General features: G+C 38.0%; 1 protein-coding gene across 1 annotated transcript in view; it reads right to left on the reverse strand.

The window, feature by feature from the left end:
* Positions 1–657: 657 nt before the first annotated feature.
* Positions 658–19,030, reverse strand: part of LATS2 (large tumor suppressor kinase 2) — a 54,884-nt gene continuing 36,511 nt past the window's right edge. The window contains exons 3-8 of the mRNA XM_081326989.1: positions 12,613–12,745; positions 10,105–11,651; positions 8,106–8,688; positions 6,225–6,407; positions 5,289–5,395; positions 658–3,934 (exon numbers count right to left, since the gene is read on the reverse strand). Of these exons, the coding sequence (XP_081183115.1) occupies positions 3,440–3,934; positions 5,289–5,395; positions 6,225–6,407; positions 8,106–8,688; positions 10,105–11,651; positions 12,613–12,745 (3,048 nt within the window). The 3' untranslated portion in view covers positions 658–3,439. The remainder of the gene's footprint in view (positions 3,935–5,288; positions 5,396–6,224; positions 6,408–8,105; positions 8,689–10,104; positions 11,652–12,612; positions 12,746–19,030) is intronic.

The following is a 19,030-nucleotide window of genomic DNA, read 5'->3' on the forward strand; positions in this document are numbered from 1 at the left end:
ACTAGCCTTCTTATTCTAACTAAAATGATATCTAAAATACTTAATAGAATAGTGACTCCTATTCTTATTTTTGAAATGCTATTAATGAAAACTCTTTAGGTTTCTCCTCTTTTTCCATTTGCCCGAAGAAGTTACAAATTCTTTGCAAACTTCACTGCAGCTGATACCAACTTGGAATATACCCAACTTAACAGGATTACTTATGAAAATAGTATTTGTAAAAGCCTATAATTGATATCAATTGATACGTTGAGTATTCTTTATGTTAGTATAGCTAATAAAATGTGTATTTTAAACAATTAAAAATACCCTAAGCATATGTTTGTATTTTTATAGAGATGAAGGATTAGTTTGATCTATCATAATACATAATATAATGGACCAGGTATAATCAAGACCAACATTTCAATACTTCACTTAAGACAGCTTTACCTTACGCTTACCTGGAACTGCTGCCAATAAGCAGAGCGGTCACATGACATTTCACTTAATGGCCATGTTGCTTAATGACAGAGTTGCCAGATCCAGTCAGGGTTGTTAGGTGAGTGAAGACTACCTGTACTGAGACTACACTTATCTTCAGTTCCACAGACCACAATTCTGGTTTATCTTCAAACATTTCATAGCTCATAAGAATACAAAAGAGACATCTTGGAGTTTGATTCATTTTTTTTAATAATAAATTGTGCCAGCAGAAGCTTTCAAAAGGCCAATGATAAATAAATAACAGTTAAACTGAGTTCCTGAGGAAGAACCTACCACATAAAAGGATGACAGATAGATGTAAATATAAAAATGGCATTATATAAAAAGTAGTAATACTGAATCTTTCATAAACCACCACAACACAAGCACTGCATATCTCAGAACACTCCTTTCATACAAATGTAAACAAATACACAATCATTTTGCTTAGTTTACTCTGATGGATTTAAAGATGTTGTTTTAGATAGTATCTAGACAATGGGTAGGATATGATAGATTAAAATATTAAGAAATAACATATGGAATAACATAGGAAAAACTGAACTGTTAGATTTAAAAACATAAAATAAGCAAACACACAGTGGAATATTGCCCTCAAGTGTTATTGCAATCAGTCATTTAAAATAGGACTGTTAGACTAATCTGAATTAAAGATTTGAAAGAAAAATCTATTTAGGTATATATAGAATATAAATGAAGATATTTATGGCTTAATTATCTTTAGTATTCCATTATCACTCTGAATATTCATGTTAACATAGCTAATAAAATGTGTATTTTAAACAATTTTTAAAATATCTTAAACATATGTCTGTATTTTGATAGAGATGAAGGATTAGTTTGATCTATCATAATACATAACAATATAATGGACCAGGTATAATCAAGACCAATATTTCGATACTTCACTTAAGACAACTATGGCTGCCACCTAAATAGATTCTGTTCTGTATATACTTGTTTAAGATAAAACTACTTAAACAGCTCTTAATCATTCACAGTTCCAAGCAGCCTTGGAAGTATCAGCATTGTTGCCTTCATGTAGTGTAGATGAATCATTATGTGATTGTACCATCTCTGATTTTCTTTATATGGATGAGATAGTGCATACCTGAAGATTTTAACAAAATAAAACTACATGCTTTTATCATGTATGTGGTTTCAAGATCTTGAAATCATCACAGATAAACAAAAAAACATGCCCCAAATGTGTTAATATTCATATGGTCTCAGAGATGCTTAAATCAGATGCTGGAACTTATTAAAACCCAACATTCTTCACTATAGATTATGCTAGGGAACTGATGGCATGGGAATTATAGTCCAGCAACCTCTGAAGGAAAAAAGTTCTTTACCCTTTCCTAAATCACTAAGGGAAGCTACACACTTTCATTTTCCACCGTAAAATGTAATCACAATAATGAATAATTGCAACTTAAGGAGGACTACAACCTGTTGATGAAGTATATGCCTTGTACATAAGAGTCCCATTTTCAATCTCCAGCATATCCAATAAGAGTCTCAGACAATAGGGCTTGGAAAACTTCTGTTTTAAAGAAACAGGTTGCTAGATTACCCTTCATTGCCTGGAGACAGTACACTATACCTAATCATCTGAATCAATAAATCAACTTTATATGTCCAATACATCCCAGAAATTCATTGTCACTTAGCATTATAGCTTAGAAGAGTCCTATAAATTTTAAAAAGAATATAAGGCTCCTGATTCAATTTTAAGGCACAGAGAATTGAAGATTCTCATTATATATTTCTGCATATAGATACTAAAAGATAATAATCATGAATACTATATGGCAACTTACAAACACACTGAATACTGTGCATTGTGTTAGGTAGGTGGGCCATAGATTTTGATCACAAAGTGATCTTGAAAGCTATGTTTTGATATTTGTCCTTTTATAGGCGGCTAAGTATCTTATGAAATTAGACAACTGATTAAACCAAACTTTCCTTCCCCCTATACACACCATCAATCCCTACGTGAATTAGACTTTTGCTATTTGTCTTAGAGAACATATAATAGATAGCACACAATCATAATAGAAAAACCATCCACACAATACTTTATCAGCACACCTATTGAAGGTCTAAAGTTAAAGATCTTCAGTAAAAATAGATGCACAGGACCTGCCTGTGAATGGCAAGAGAAAGGTCATTTCAAACAGAAAAACAAAATAACACAAGCCATGCAGCACTCTCCGCACACCAATCATTGATATCACATCCTGACTGCCACTTGCTCAGACTACGATTATACTAAATTCCAACATATTTTTCAAAAGGGAAATAAAGCAGCTTCAACAATTGTGTCAGAATTTTGAAATGTGGAAAAATACACATAAAAGATTAGGCTCTGAATACAAAAATGGCACTGGTAAATTTAGGACATTAGACACAATACATTTTTTCCTCTTACTAAATATTATTGCACAGACACTTTTAATAATATGTTCTTCAATCTTATGTATTTTCCTAAAATGTGACATAAGTGCGATGGATCCAATTCTTAACAAATGAGAAAAGAAGATCAGCAGCATGATTTGTCGAAGTTAATTCCTATAATTTAGTAGGAAAAAAAACCCTGCTATAAACAAAAGTAAGTGCTCTTTTGCTCACTTAAAATAAAAAATAGCACAATGCCGTAGAAGCATGTAAATGCAACAGCAGATAAGAAAAGGTTAGTTAAGAATGTAACACACCAGGCCTTAGAAACTAGACTGAAAATCTGGATTTCAAGTGCACTCATCAACAAAGCTATTTACAGTTCTATATGGCCTAAAATCTGGAACAGCTAGCATTTAGAACCTTCTTTTCAAGTCTTTCTTTCCCCAGACTTGCACGATCCTGAACTGGAACAGATCCCAACTAACAACTATATAAGGAAGACCCTAAATTTATGAATAAAGTTTTTTTTAGGATTCTATACAGTCATTTACACATATACAGGTTGACAAGCTCCATTCTGATCCAGCCCATCTTTGTTTTCTATATCAGGATTCTTAGACTGGCTTATATCTAGCCCAGAAGGCTTTGGATATCTGAATGGGTAACCATTGTCATCAAAAAACCTTCGGAAAGTGAACTCATAGAAGGCATGTTCTGTATGTTTTCCATTAGATGAGGCCTGAGGGTCCCATGCCCTCGCACTGTCTTCACTGGTGTCATCCCAAGGCCCATCTTCCTCAACTGGATCAAAATTGGAAGTGTCCATTGGATGGCTTATCTTTGGGACATAAGGAGCTGGCTGTCTGCGGATGTCAGTGGAGAAGTCTATGGAGTCAAAGAAAGTGTGAGCCTTGATATCATCTGCTCCATTTCTTCCAAGCCTCTCTTCAGCAGAGCAACAGAGTTTTGCGATAAGATCGCTAGCTTCAGGGCTGAGCTTGATCTGAGAGGGAATGTGCAGAGTATTCTCCCAGTTTATCACCTAAAAAAACAGAAATATATAGTTAGTGTTGAATATCAATCTGCATGAAGTGCAAAACATCCACATGCAAAATAACACTGTCACGCAACACAGCTGTATAACTGTACTCAATGATAATTCTGCCTTTTGCTTTATTTTGTATGTATCATTTCACTTACAAAGAGAGCAAATTAAATAGGCAAGCAGATCACGGCAAAAAGAATCTTATTCCATAAAGGGATTCTGGGAAGCAATTTAATTGCATATTTAGCACAGTCCCCAGCTGACCAATTTCTTTTATCATAATCATGTTGAAGTCTTGTAGTCTCTGAACCAAGAAGAATAGTAAATATTTAGTAAACTATAACTACCACTGTTGCAAAGTGACCCATCTCACTGCTGAATACACCCTACTAAATGATCAGAAGGAACTAAAAGGATTTATATAATTAATGCACAGATAATTCTAATCCCCACACAACCAAAAAATCCTTGAATTGCTTTACATTCTACATAAAGAGACCACTTGATATGCCTATCTAAACAAATTATATTTAACCAGTGGAACAACCTGCCTCCAGAGGTGGTGAATGCTCCAACACTGGAGGTTTTTAAGACACTGGACAGCCATTTGCCTGAAATGGTATAAGGTTTCCTGCCTGAGCAGGGGGTTGGACTAGATGACCTCCAAGGTCCCTTCCAAATAATAATAATAATAATAATAATAATAATAATAATAATAATTAATTATTATTATTGTTGTTGTTGTTGTTGTTGTTGTTGTTGTTGTTATTATTATTATTATTATTATTATTATTATTATTATTATTATTATTATTATTACCCAACAAATAAGATGATCCAGTTCTAGAGGGACAAAGACGGGGATGTAATATAGTGGTTTAGCACCATGTCTATGTATTATATATACAATGTAAAAATCAAGAGTTTGATTGCCAATATAAAAAAGGTAAAGTTTCTCCCGCACATGCGTGCTAGTCGTTTCCGACTCTAGGGGCCGGTGCTCATCTCCGTTTCAAAGCCGAAGAGCCAGCGTAACTCACATATGAAGCTATTTTAATTAAATATTCAATAACAGTAAATCCTATTTAGAGTTAACAGGTATATGTGTTTGTGTGAAAAAATAACAGTTTTAACTTTGTCCCTGGACAGCACAATTATCTAACAATCAATAGGAAAGAATATATGTAGGTCAGAGTTAAACTGTGGAGTCCTTGGTGCGTGTCCTACAGTAATGACATGGTCTATTGGTCTACCAGTTGTTTCTGAGATGATTTTAATGTATGGTAGTGTTATCCTTTGCAAGCGAGTACACACATTAAATATAAATAAATGTAACAATCAGTGAATATACCTTTAACTGAGTTTCAGTAGGAGTAGATGCCAAAAATGGAGGCTGCCCCACTAACATCTCAAAGAGAATTACACCAACACTCCACCAATCACAAAGCTGAGTATATCCTGAAAGGTAAGCAGAAAAAATATATAGTATTAGTTTCCATTGTTTCGTGCTAGGTTTAAGGATCATGATCATCACCATCACCCCCACCCCCATAATGCAGGGGTCCCCAATCCCCGGGCCACAGCCTACTAATGGACCATGAGCCATTTGGAACTGGGCCACAGAAGTGGTGAGTGAATACGTATATATCCCCACATGCGGAAGCAGTGGGCGAGCATGTGTGGCCACACTCCATTTGCACAAGTGGTGTGTGTGTGTCCCCACTGCTCACACAAATGGAGCTGTGCTTACATACACATCTGTTGGCTGCTTGTGCGGAACCATCCCTTCCCATCCCGGCTGTCTGCAAAGCTAGAAAGGTTGGGGAACTCTGCAATAATGTATATCCCATTATATGCAGGTTTCTTAAAGCTTTTAATCTAAAAACTGAAATAACTGAAATGGTTCATTTAGAATCCACTAAGGAAAGCAAAATGTGCATTCAAGAATATTCAGCTTATTTTATTCACTAAACTTGTAAAGCTAAGAGAACATGCAAAGTATTGCATTCTTCATAAAATTTCATCTATCCTGAATGTTAAGTCATCTGTTTCAACTAATATTTGTTATAAAAATAGTTCTGCCCAAGTCTGTTTTATATATCAGGGACATGGAAATTGTCTGTATCTGAAAGTCAGTTATGGATTTTCTGTAGTTTTATGCTTATTATAATAAAAGCCGAACATCTTAAGACTTTATCTAGACATAGACAGCATATTCATATTTTCACAAGGTAAATAACAGTAATACACACACACACACACACACACAAAGATAAAAATCATCTACCTTTACGGAGAAGAACCTCCGGCGCAATATAGTTGGGCGTGCCAACTAAGGAATGGGCTAAGCATCTCTGATGTTGCTTTTTAGCTCTCTGCTCCAAGGTCTTTAACCTGTCTCCACACCTACAATTAGACACATCATCCCAGAGATCACTTGGCTCCATGCTATCCTGCCTGATGTGACTCCCTTTCAAAAGAAGAAAAACCAAACCAAAAAAAGAAGATTATATAATCAAAGATACATACAAACATTCCCAAGCTAGAAAACAAAAGCTGACCTTATTCAAAGTGAATTGCAATACAATATTCTATATATATGAAGAATATAATTCATTTTTATTGCAATTTATTTTAACATTTTTCTGTGGCTAATTTATTAAAAAGAGTGTTCCACAAATGTTAGGAACTGTAAGAAATCTCAGCTTTTCAGCCTTTTATTGAAAATAAGCTCTGGGACATCAAGTATGTCCAGAAAGAGTTACTTATGTTAAAGGCAAAGTACACCTACGGTTTGAACTTACGGTTGAAATTTAGCAACAATTTTAGTGATTGCTGCTGCTATTTGTATGGCAGTTATATAATAGTATATTTTATGTAATTTTATACTGCATTTTTAAAAAGTGTTATTAATAATTATAAGTCTATATATTTTATTGCTGAGTTTTGTGGCTCAAAGGCCTGAGTCATTTTGCAGAGGGAAATAGATGGCATCTAATTTTAATAAATAAATAAAGATTTGATTTGAACACCTTGCTTCTCTTATTTCTATTCAGAATACTGCTTCTAAAATAAAAAAGGTAAATATCTAGCACCTTAGTTGCCTTGTTCCTTAATCAGTATTCAGGTAGTCAATTTACGACCCCAATTGAGCCAAAATGTTCATTGCTAAGCAAGACAGTTGTTGAGTAAATTTTGCCCCATTTTACAACCTTTCTTGCCACAGTTGTTAAGCGTATCACTGCAGTTGTTAAATTGGTAACATGGTTTTTAAGTGAATCTGGCTTTCCCGTTGACTGTGCTTGTCAGAAGGTCGCAAAAAGTGATCCCATGATCTCAGCACACTGCAACCCTCATGAATACATGCCAGTTGCCAAGCATACAAATTCTGATCTCGTGACAAACAGGCATAAGTGTAAACAATGGTCATAAGTCACTTTTTCCAGTGCTGTTGTAACTTCAAATGGTCACTAAATGAATGGTTATAAGTTGAGGACTATCCATACTGATTTTGTGTCTATTCCTAGCCCAACATAAATGTTTTATTCTTGTCTTTAAATTCCTGCTTTGTCTGCCTTCCACCCTCATTTTCCTCTACTCTTCAATCTTAGTAAAACCTTGCCAAAAGCTCCCTGCTTCGTCAAGGTATTTTCCTTGCTATCTCTACTTCTAATTGCTTCCCAAAACACCACAAGGTATTGTCTTTCTTATGTCTTTTGAGATCTTTTATGTGGTTCTTTTTAAAATATTGATAGAATATTTTCAGTGTTTTGCAAACCAGTCAAAGAATTTACTTAACAAGTGAGATATACATTCTTACAATAAATAAACCCTAATTTCTACTGCATTTCTGAATATTCTTCAGGAATGTTTTTTCTAAACACTGTGTCACATATTCTTTGACTTCAGCCTTCCAAGGAAGATGTTAAATTAAAGAGAGTCACTACGTTGCACCTCAGCCTATCCAAGGATCAATAAAAAAGACATAATACTTCTACTATAAAACCCTGCACCCAATCCCTCGTCTTTTTCGTGCAAAACAATTAGACTGTAAATTTGCAAAACAGAAATATGGCTCTTATACTCTACAAAGTTACATTTTAGTAACCAAAATGTCAAAGCCTAGCATTATTAGTTATACCTTTTTAAAATCATATAAGCACCCTACCTTTCTGATAGTATTTTGAGTTATGTGTCCACCTGAATCCAGTGCAGAGGCCAAAGTCAGTCAGTTTGATGTGTCCATCAAGATCAATCAGGATATTATCAGGTTTGATGTCCCTGTGGATAAATCCCATTTTGTGGACACTTTCTATGGCTAAAGTTAGTTCAGCAATGTAAAACCGAGCTAGTTTTTCTGGGAAGACTTCCATTCGGATCAACAGGCTCATCATGTCTCCTCCTGGGATGTAGTCCATCACAAAGTACAGGCTGTCCTTATCTTGGAAGGAGTAGTAGAGCTTGACCACCCATTCATTGTCTGCTTCTGCAAGAATATCCCTTTCTGCTTTGACATGAGCCACTTGGTTACGGTTAAGCACGTCTTTCTTCCTCAATGTTTTCATAGCATACAGAGCATGAGTATCCACTTTGCAAGCAAGGCAGACTTCACCAAAAGCACCAATGCCCAGTGTCTTGATTTTTACAAACATTGATTTATCCATTTTAGCTCTTTTAAGCCTGTTATAGTTTGATTCTTTTTGGTAGAGAATTTTCCTCATCTGCTCTTGCTCTACTTCACAAAGACCAGCCTTAATCAAAATCAGAAGATGGAGAAGGGGGGGGGAGAAGCAAATTAATCAGTACCATTGCAACAATTATTAGAAACCTACACAAGTATGTTAGTTGTGTTATAATTCTAAATTACAGCCAATCGTCTTTTTGTCCCATTCTCAGGTTCTAAGATAGTTTTTCCCTAATTTGGAGGACATCAGGTTGGGAATGGAGGCTCTAAATATTTAAATACAGCACAGATAGATTATGTTTACTGCCTTTTTCTGTTTGACTACAGATAATCAAACTTTTTAAAAGTAGACAAAGGCTTCCTCTGCATCTGCCTACACAGCTCAAAGTCTGCAGAAAAAGTCCTCCACATGGATAACATTAGATAGTGGGTCCTGTCCCCTAAGGAGATGCACCTGGTGGGAAGAAGAACCTTGTCTGTGGAGGCTCCCTCGCTCTGGAACATCATTACCCCAGAGATTAGACTGGCCCCCACTCTAACACTCTTCCGGAAGGAGCTGAAGACCTGGTTCTGCCAGCGGGCCTGGGGAATTCAGAGTGGGATAGAACCCATTAAATGGCTAGTTTGAATGTGTGTTGTCGCTGGGGTAGAGGGGTGGGGGGTGTTATTATTTTATTATTTTTCTTCTTGTTATTTTTCTTCTTTTTATAGGGTGTTTTTATATCTGTGTAAGCCACCTTGAGTTGCCATGTGCAAGTAGGCAGCAATATAAATTTTCTAAATAAATAAAAATAAATGTCAAGGGAGGAGTATATTTAGCACAATAAGTTTTTCCCAATGTGTTCAGAGTCATATTCATTTCATGACACTGTTGACAGACATAAAAAAATGGTTGGATTAAATATATATAATTTTGAGAATTGTGTGAAAGCCCTAATAAGCAGGCATATACATAGAATGAAGGCTACTGCTAAGCTTGTAAGCCGCCCTGAGTCTTTGGAGAAGGGCGGGATATAAATGGAATTAAAATAAATAAATAAATAAATATACATAAGAGAACCAGTTTGGCGTAGTGGTTAGAGCATCAGGCTAGAAACCAGGAGACTGTGAGTTCTGGTTCCGCCTTGGGCACAAAGCCGGCTGCGTGACCTTGGTCTAGTCACACTTTAGAAACAGACAATGGCAAACCAGTTCCACAATCCTGCCAGGAAAATGGCACGGACCTGCCCAGGCTGTCAGCAGAGTAGCACTTAACCATGGCTGGAGGAAAACATTGGATCTAGTATGTATTCACACGTTAAAAGGAAAAAATGATGTCTTTTTGGTTTTAGATGAAATGATGCTGTACGTAGAAAAGAGAAAGATCTACAAACTTACTTTGCTTTAGATACAGCACTGTTTTATGTGATTTATGTGTACCTGGAAGGTCCTAACATAACAAGTTTTACAAAATCAAATACAGATGCCCATAAAAATAAATCACCTTGGCCATTTCCTGCTCTAGCTGCAGCCGACGATTCATTTTCTGCTGATAGGTCTTTATAACATTTTCCACATGCTGCTCCATGTAGAATTTAAAGGCAAACGGCGAGTAGCTCTTGATTCGGGACTCTCTCTTCTCTTCATCTTTGCCATTCTTCCGCAGTGGCACTGGGGAGGTCTGTATTTGCTTTTTATCCTTGCCCACTTTTTCTGCTTTAGCTGTTTTGGCTTTTTCATTTCTTTCTCCGTTTTCCTCAGTTTTGTTGCTTGATGAGCTTGGAACTCTCCGAATGGTTTGTTCCATTCCTGGACGTAAAGAGTTAATATCAAACTGTTCTGAACTATTGGGTAGCAGCAAATGTTTGGGATATGGTGGTGGAGGACACCTGAGTTCCTGACTGTTATAATCAACATCTAACTGATAGGCATTTGCTCCTCCAACAGGAAGGGGGTGTGGCTCCATCATTCCTAAGCTCTCTAACGCTGAGGACTGTGCAGGTAACCACGCAGGATGTGCAGGGCCTACAGCTGTCTGAGGTTCAGGCCTCATCACTCTTGTGCTCTTCACTGGTTGGAGAATATGAGTAGCTGTGACAGCCGTAATGGTATTTGGAGAAGGAATGGAGGCCTCAGTTTTGCCTGAAGCAGTTTGCCTCATAGGTACGGGCATTTGTGGCTGGTGGTTATTAAAAGAATTGGTTCTACTGGGGACACAGGCTTCTGGCCTGAAAGGTACATGTTGCCGTGGAGATGCTTCCAATGCTTGGCTTTGTAGTGAATCACGACGGGAGGAAGAGGAGGAAGAGGAGGAAGAGGTTGCTTGCCACTGCTGAATCTGAGAGTTATTCAGATCATACAGGTCCATATTCAGGCTATTTCTAGATGGGGTTAAAAGACCCTGGGGTGGGCTGTCTGAAAATTCATTACTAAATGGAGCACCTCTAGTGATTACATGAATTGGATGAGAACTTGGGATTGGCTGTTTGTGATGGGAATGTGGCATATACAGACCAGCTGGTGCCTGCTGGAACCCATGGCCAGAATTGTTAGGTGCAACAGCTGCTTTGTTAGGAAGACTTGGATACACTCCTTCTTGCTGCATTTTATTTTGAAAAGAATGGCTTCGCTGAATTCCATATCCAAGACCCTCACTCTGCACCATCACAGGCTGTCTGCCATAATGTGGACTATTTGAGCCATGGCTACCCTGCAACTGCAAAGCTTGGTTACTATGACCAGCCACTGGATAGTTGATGACTGAGGAATCCATGTTAGTAGGGTAGGCTTTCTGCTGAAGACTGCCAGGAGTGTTGTGGGAGCTTAAGCATGGTGGCCTTTGTACAGGAGCATTCAAGGTTGCAGACTGAGAAGCAGAAAGTAAGTAGTCCATATATGGCCTGGGAACATCACTGAGCACATTAGCAGATTCAGCACCAAAGCCAGTGCCTTCATAGGCTGGGTTGGTTATCTGGTGATAAGGTGAAAAAGATTCAGTGGATCCTTCAAAACTTGGCCTTCGGCTTACACTGCTTGGCATTATACTTTTTCCTGTGGAGAATAATACAATGGATGGATTAACATCAGAAAGATAGGTATATGAATGCTGTTCTTTCTTTCAAACATACTGGGGAGTGGGGAGGAAGGGGGGAGGAAGGGAGGGAGAGAGGGAGAGAGAGACGGAGGAAAAGAGTGTTGTGTAACCATGCCAGATTTACAACAGTTATTCACTGTGTCTACTGTTTAAGCACTGGTTCCCAGTCAAGTTTACTTTTCATTGTGCATGAAATCAATTTTGGAGAAAGTAAAATGTTCCTGAAGTTTCTTTATAAGCACATTTGTATTGCTGCACATTGAAAAAAAATGGGGAAAGAAAAATAGTGAAGTCCATCGGCTATGTTATTCTTTTTCTTTTTGCACTGAAAACAGCATAGAATTCTTATATCTAGTTTTTCCTTGTAAGTTCTATCTCAAATCTTTTAACACTAGATGCAATGGAGTTTCTGCAAGAATTCCACTCAGTTACATGAGAGACTATCATATGATCCTGTTATGTAGCGGGTTCTTCACGCAGGAAAGGAGACAAGGCAAGTGAGTTCAACAAAGCTCATGGTTTATTGCTTGCAGGATCTGAACTGATAATTGGGCTGCAACTAGCAGCAATTTATAGCCTAGCCCCTAGGTGGCAGCCAATAGGTTTAAAGCAAGCATTGCCGCCTAGGGACAGCCAATAGCAGCACTGGAGACCTGGAGTCTGGGTTGCTGGAGAGCCGTTAGCTGCTCCAGCTAACCACGTGGTATTACAATTGAGCCCAATACATAACAGATCCAGTCATGGAACTTTATGTAGAGATTTCCATAGGACCACAATCTCTCTTCCTCCTCTCCTATTCTGTGGAGCTACATTTAACACAGTTAGAAGTGCTGAAATCTTAATCTTGTGTACACACAGAGGGATATCCACTTGAAATAGTTGAGAAACACATGTAGAAGACTAAACAAAGTTGCTTACCTGAAGAAGTCTGTTTAATTACACGGACTATTTGTTCATTTCTAGGGTCTAAGTATCCCATCTTGCTAATATATTCCAAAGCTGCTTCAATGCTTCTACTCCCAGTCTGTTTGAGAGCTCTGATAGCCATCTCCTAGAGAAAATTAAACACATGCACAAGAGATCTGTAAATTATCTGACAGTATTTAATATAAGTAAGATGAAATGATGTATTTTATTGATGCATTATATCTGAATATATCATGCCTTTAAACTAGTAAAAACATTTAAAAGCAAGTAACATTTATTTATTGTATCCTGCCTTTCTTCCAGCAGCTCAAAACCATAGAGATTGTCCTCCTTCGGATTTTCCAACAACTATTTTATGAGGCAAGTTGGGCTTAGAGTAGTCCAAAGTCCCCCAATGAACTTCTGTGGTTGAGAGAACACCCAACCTTGGGTCTCCCTGGTCTTAATCCAGCATCTGAACCACTACACTCACAAAAAAGTTTATCTTAAAAGAGGCATTCCTTCCTGCACCATCTTTTTATAAACATTGGTAGCAGAAGTAATTCCCATTCCATTTTAAAAAACAACCACTGTTGTCTGGTTGTTGTAAGGTTTTTGTTCAGTTTCAAGCTTCAAAATGTACAACCCAATTAACTGACTATTTAACTAAAAGGTAAATCAATGAGATATTTTGAAATGTCTGGAAACTCACATATTTTATCACTTAGGTGTAGAACAAAGCTTCCTAGAACTAGCTGGCTGAGAATGCTCACCACATTATGAAGCCTAGCAACTCAAGACACAAACTCAAATGAACTATGTTTTGGCATGTAGCTAGAATGCTCCAAATAGTTTAAAAAAATATTCAGTTCTGCAATAACACCCTCCAGCAGCTCTTCTTACAATATGCCACCGATAGCATGCTTCTGAGACTTCAAATTCTTTTATATTGTTTATATGTTATATCTTTATATTCTTTTAAAATAGAGAACAAAATAGATGGGGGAGTACAGGGTGGCCAAAAGAACAGCGATCGGGAGAGACAGGTGGGAGGGGGAGTTGAAATGCACGCTGTTGTCATAAATGCAAGTAGGTTGCCAAGTGCCCAAATTATGATCACATGACCATGGGGCGTTGCAGCGGCCATAACGTCAGGGACCAATTGTAACTGCCAGTCATTCACTGCCGTCGTAACTTCGAATACTGGCTGAAGGAATGGTTATTAAGCAGGGACTACAGTACCCCCCCCCACTTGGAGAAAATAAATATCGTTTAATAGCCAGCAGTTATTTCCATGCACTCTTTACTTACACACTATTTAATCAAGGCTGGAATAGCAGTGAAGAGCTTCCCCTGTTTTAGCCTCTGTGTTGGCTTACTTCCCCACTCACATTGGCAGAGGATAGGACTCCAGTTGTTTTATAAGACTGCCCAGCAACATTTTTCATTGAGAGGGGAAAAAAGGAGCTGGTTGCCAGAGTATATTTATAATCATAAGTAAAGATTATGAAAGAAGTTATGGAAAGATTCCTCCTCTTCTCAAAAACAGACAAGAATCCTTTCCAACTTGGTATGTCTGAAGAAAACAACAGGCAGTTCAAGATGTGGACAGAAGAAAACTACTAAGAGTCCCATACTTAATACAAATATAAACAATGTGCTTTCCCATTCACAAGAAGGACGGGTGATAGATGCCGGAAGGAGATCCAGAGTTCTTCAAGAGAGAGGCAGAAGAAAGGGCTTCTTCAAAAGAAATGAGAATTAGCCTTTTAAGGAAAGTTCATTGTGATTATTCATGCTGTTAAGTCTCTTGCCCATTGGAAGCTCAAGGAAGACAATATTATTTCCCGGAACACATAGTAATTTCTATTTCTGAGCAATTTATTAAGGTTTTATAGTAGTATATACTCAGGGGCCCTGCTTCTGCAGGATATATCCATGATTACATTTTAAAAATTATACCTGTTACATACATTAAGGCAATAAAAAGACAAATATGGAAAAATACTGTACAAAAACACATATGGGAAAAATTGGATCAACTTCATTACAATAGACCTCCATTGAGCACAAGGTAGTGGCTGAAGGGATGTATTTAGCTAATTGGGTATGGGCCAGCAGCTATTCAGTTCTATAAATACTCTGCCAGTCCTAGGAGACACAATTCTGAGTAGGTAAATGAAACTGAACCTTTACATGGAGTTTTAAAAGAAAAACCCGAGGGTGAGGCTATGAAATTAGAGGAGCATTGATGGAGCACAGTTCTCAGGACATGAGGGGGAGACTAAGAGAGCACATGCCTCCATCTAAGTGATAAGTTATAATAAGAGGTTAGGCAGACAGGTGATTATAGCAATGGTGCATGGAAGGAAGATAGCTAGCAGAGATATGGACCTATCCCTTAGTGCAGAGAACACTTTGCAAATAATCTGAATGAACTGCTTCAAACTTCATGCGAACACACCTAGTTCTCATTAAAGTAGCCATTTTTTCATGCTTCTACGCAAGGTTGCAAAAAATATATATGGCTCCTTTAATGAATCAACACATTAAATAAAGCAATTGCCTCATTTTCACAGGTCAGCTAGAAAAAGATGAGGCTATATAGCAGAAGATGGTTGCACTTGTATGGAAACTTGAATACTTTTTTGACCTTGTATAAGCAAGCTTAGACTTTTTATCTAGAATAGAGTTGGATAGTGTTTTCTGAATTGATTTCTTTCTTAGGAAAACTGATATGGAGAAATGGAAATATTCAGAGACTGAGGGTAAGGCCTGCAGGGATCAGACAATGTTCATTTCATTAACAGAGTAACAATTCCTTTGCTTTTATGGAGGTTTTTGGGTTTTTTTGTATGAAAACTATCATTCCAAAAGGGGAAAAAATATTAGAAGCTCTCCATTCCTTGGTGATGAACAGACACTCTCTTTTGTCAAGGATATGGCTTCTGAGATTTCATAGCAATTTGACAGAGAAAAGTTTTGTAAAAGTCATGCTGTAGGATGAAGCAAAACTACATATTTCACTTCAGCGTGGTAAATAGTTCTGCAGCTGATTCAGCAGTCATGATGCACATTGGTGTAAATAATGTTGGAACCATGTAATTGTGATTTTTTTTTTTTAGAAAGTGAGATTCTGGAAGCCGAGTACAGGTTTCTAAATAGGAAGTTGAGAGGGCTAAGCTAAATTTAACTGAAATGTTACATAGCTCATATGCAGAATCAGCTACTCCGACAAACCTGAGGAGTGTGAAGGAATGCATGGGCAGAATCAAATCTGATTCTGTGGAACAGTGGAACTAAGACTGTGTTTAGAAAGAAGGTAACAATTTAAAACAGGTCCCAGCCCCAGCCCTAGCCAGGAAAATGAAATGAGCTGGAGAACATCAATCATCTCTGCAGAATTCAGGTAATATATTTGATTATTAAAAAGTAGGACATAAGCACACTGTAAAGGACGGAAATCAAAGAAGCTGAGTGCTCACAGAAGACAACACATATCTCAGATATTTGCATAAAGGCATCCTATCTAAATGTTCAGAAGTGAATGCTAAAAGTCTTTGAGTTAAAATTGTGTGTGTTTGTGTGTATTGGGGAAAACTGGGGTACTTGGGAGACCAGAGCCATAGTGCTAAAAAGAAACTTAGTGGCACAGAGACGAATAGGGGCATATAGTCATCTCAGCATAAAAGTCTATGGTAAATGCTGTCACTTTGCACTTCAGAAAGAAGATACAATGTCATATAAACTAGAAATTACAGAAGGGCAGATTCCTATATAAGAGCAATATAACTAAGATATGTCCCCAAAGTAATTTAGTAGTCAGCATATATTATCCTAGTGCAAATATCCATATCTGAACTGATAATTTAACAAGAGAAATCTGAGGAAAGATTGTGCTGACAAGATATGTTTTAAATTGAACTGGCAAATGAAAAGCAAATAATTCCTCTGGTTCAGATAGAAGTCATCCAAGAGATTTTAAAGTACTAAAACATAAACATGCCGATCCCTTAGCAAATATATGTGACATGACCTTCAGAACAGCACCGGGCAGTGGTTCATTTTTATACAGGAACCAAGAAAGATCCAGGAAACATCTGTTCTGGGTAAATTGGTGCTAAGTGTTATTAGAGTTAAAATGATCAGGTTTATAGGAAGACAAAGCTTGTTAAGGAATCATCAACATGGTTGTCTCTCTGACCTTTTTGAATTTTCTGAGGGTGTCAACAAGCATGTGAATGAGATAATCTGGTAGACAATGGCTGCCTGAACTCATAAAAAGGCTTTTTGGAAAGGTTTCTAAGAAAATACAGCAAACACGTAAGAGGAGATCTCCCCTTAACTCAGTAATTAACTAAAGAACAGAAAATAGGAATAATCAATCAATAATTTATATTGATTGCTTATTCCTCATAAGGGAAAAAAACAGACCCAGGAAACTACAGACCAATCAGTTTAACATCAATACCTGGGTCCTGGGAAGATCCTAGAAAAGATAATCAAAAAACAGATCTGCGAACAACTAGAAGCAAACAAATTTATAACTAGTAGCCAGCACAAGTTTGTTAAAAATAGATCTTGCCAAACCAATCTTATTTCATTCTTCAATAAAATGACTAAACTAGTAGATCAGCGAAATGCTGTAGATGTAGTATACTTAGATTTCAGTAAGGCATTTGATAAAGTGGACGACAACCTACTCCTTGGTAAGCTAGAAAAAGGTGAAATAGACAACATCACCACCAGATGGATCTGGAGCTGGCTGGCAAACCGTACTCAACGAGTAGTCCTCAATGGCATCACATCCACATGGAGAGAAGTAAGCAGTGGGGTACCACAAGGTTCTGTCTTAGGCCTAGTACTCTTCAATATCTTCATAAATGACTTAGATGAGGGGATTGAAGTGGAACTCATCAAATTTGCAGATGACACCAAACCAACAGGAGTAACCAACACTGCAGAAGACAAACTCAGGATCCAAATAGATCTTGACAAACTTGAACAATGGGCCCTATCCAACAAAATAAGTTTCAGTGTGGAGAAAAGCAAAGTTTTACATTTAGGTAGGAAAGTTTTACATTTAGATACGTACAAGTACAGATTGGGCAAGACCTGGCTCAAAAACAGTAACTGTGAGAGGGACCTTGGAGTCCTAGTGGATGATCACTTGACTATGAGACAGCAGTGTGCACCAGCAACCAAAAAAGCTAATACAATCCTGGGTTGTATAAACAGAGGCATAGAATCAAGATCACACGAAGTATTAGTACCGATTTATAAAACCCTAGTAAGACCACACCTGGAATACTGCAGCCAATTTTGGTCACCATATCACACAAAAAAGGTTGAGAGTCTGGAAAAAATTCAGAGAAGAGCAACTAAGATGATCAAAGGCCTGGAGACTAAAATATATGAAGAATGGCTGCAGGACGTTTGGCTAGTCTAAAGAAAAGAAGAAATTGGGGTGACATGATAGCAGTATTCCAGTATTTGAGGGGGTGCCACAAAGAAGAGGGGGTCACATTATTCACCAAAGCACCACATGGAAGGACGGGAAACAATGGGTTGGAAGCTGATCAAAGAGAGAAGCAACCTGGAATTAAGGAGAAACTTCCTGACAGTGAGGACAATTAACCAGTGGAACAGCTTACCTCCAGAAATTGTGGATGCTCCATTACTGGAGATTTTTAAGAAGAGACTAGAGTCTCTAGACTAGGGGTGTCAAACTGCCGGCCTGCGGGCTAGACACGTCATGACGAAACCGCGCCCACCCCATTGCCGGCAATGGGGAAAAAGCTTGGAGACGTCACGTGACGTCACGAGTTTGACATGCCTGCTCTAGACAGTCACTTGTCCAAGATGGTATAGGTCCATGGTGGCGAACCTATGGCACGCATGCCACAGGTGGCACACAGAGCCCTTTCTGTGGGCACGTGCACCATCGCCCCAGTTCAAGGCCTTCAGCTGGGTTTTATAAAACCTTTTCGCTTTAGGCCTCTGCCACCATGTGCAAAAAAAAAGGTTCAATCAATCAATCAATCAATTTCAACTTATCACGGGGGAAAAAAATCTCACAAAGTTGGAATTGATTGAACTTTTTAATCCCACCCAGTCTGCCATTACCACCACAGCCACGCCCACCCAATTGGCCACACCCGCCCAGTGGGCCACATCCACCCAGCACCCAACGATACAGAAGTGGGTTTTGGGTTGCAGTTTGGGCATTCAGTCTCTAAAAGGTTCGCCATCACTGGTATAGGTTCTTTTGCTTGAGCAGGGGGCTGGACTAGAAGACCTCCAAGGTCCCTTCCAGCTCTATTCTATTCTATATAGTAGAGAATTTAAACAGTGAGAGCTTTCCAGCATACATATTGCTGGAAAGCAGATTGATTTGTGCTTAGAGTGTAAGCCGCCCTGAGTCTTCGGA

Source organism: Vipera berus (genome assembly GCF_964194415.1).
Source record: "Vipera berus genome assembly, chromosome: 4".
Classification (NCBI taxonomy): Eukaryota; Metazoa; Chordata; class Lepidosauria; order Squamata; family Viperidae; genus Vipera; species Vipera berus.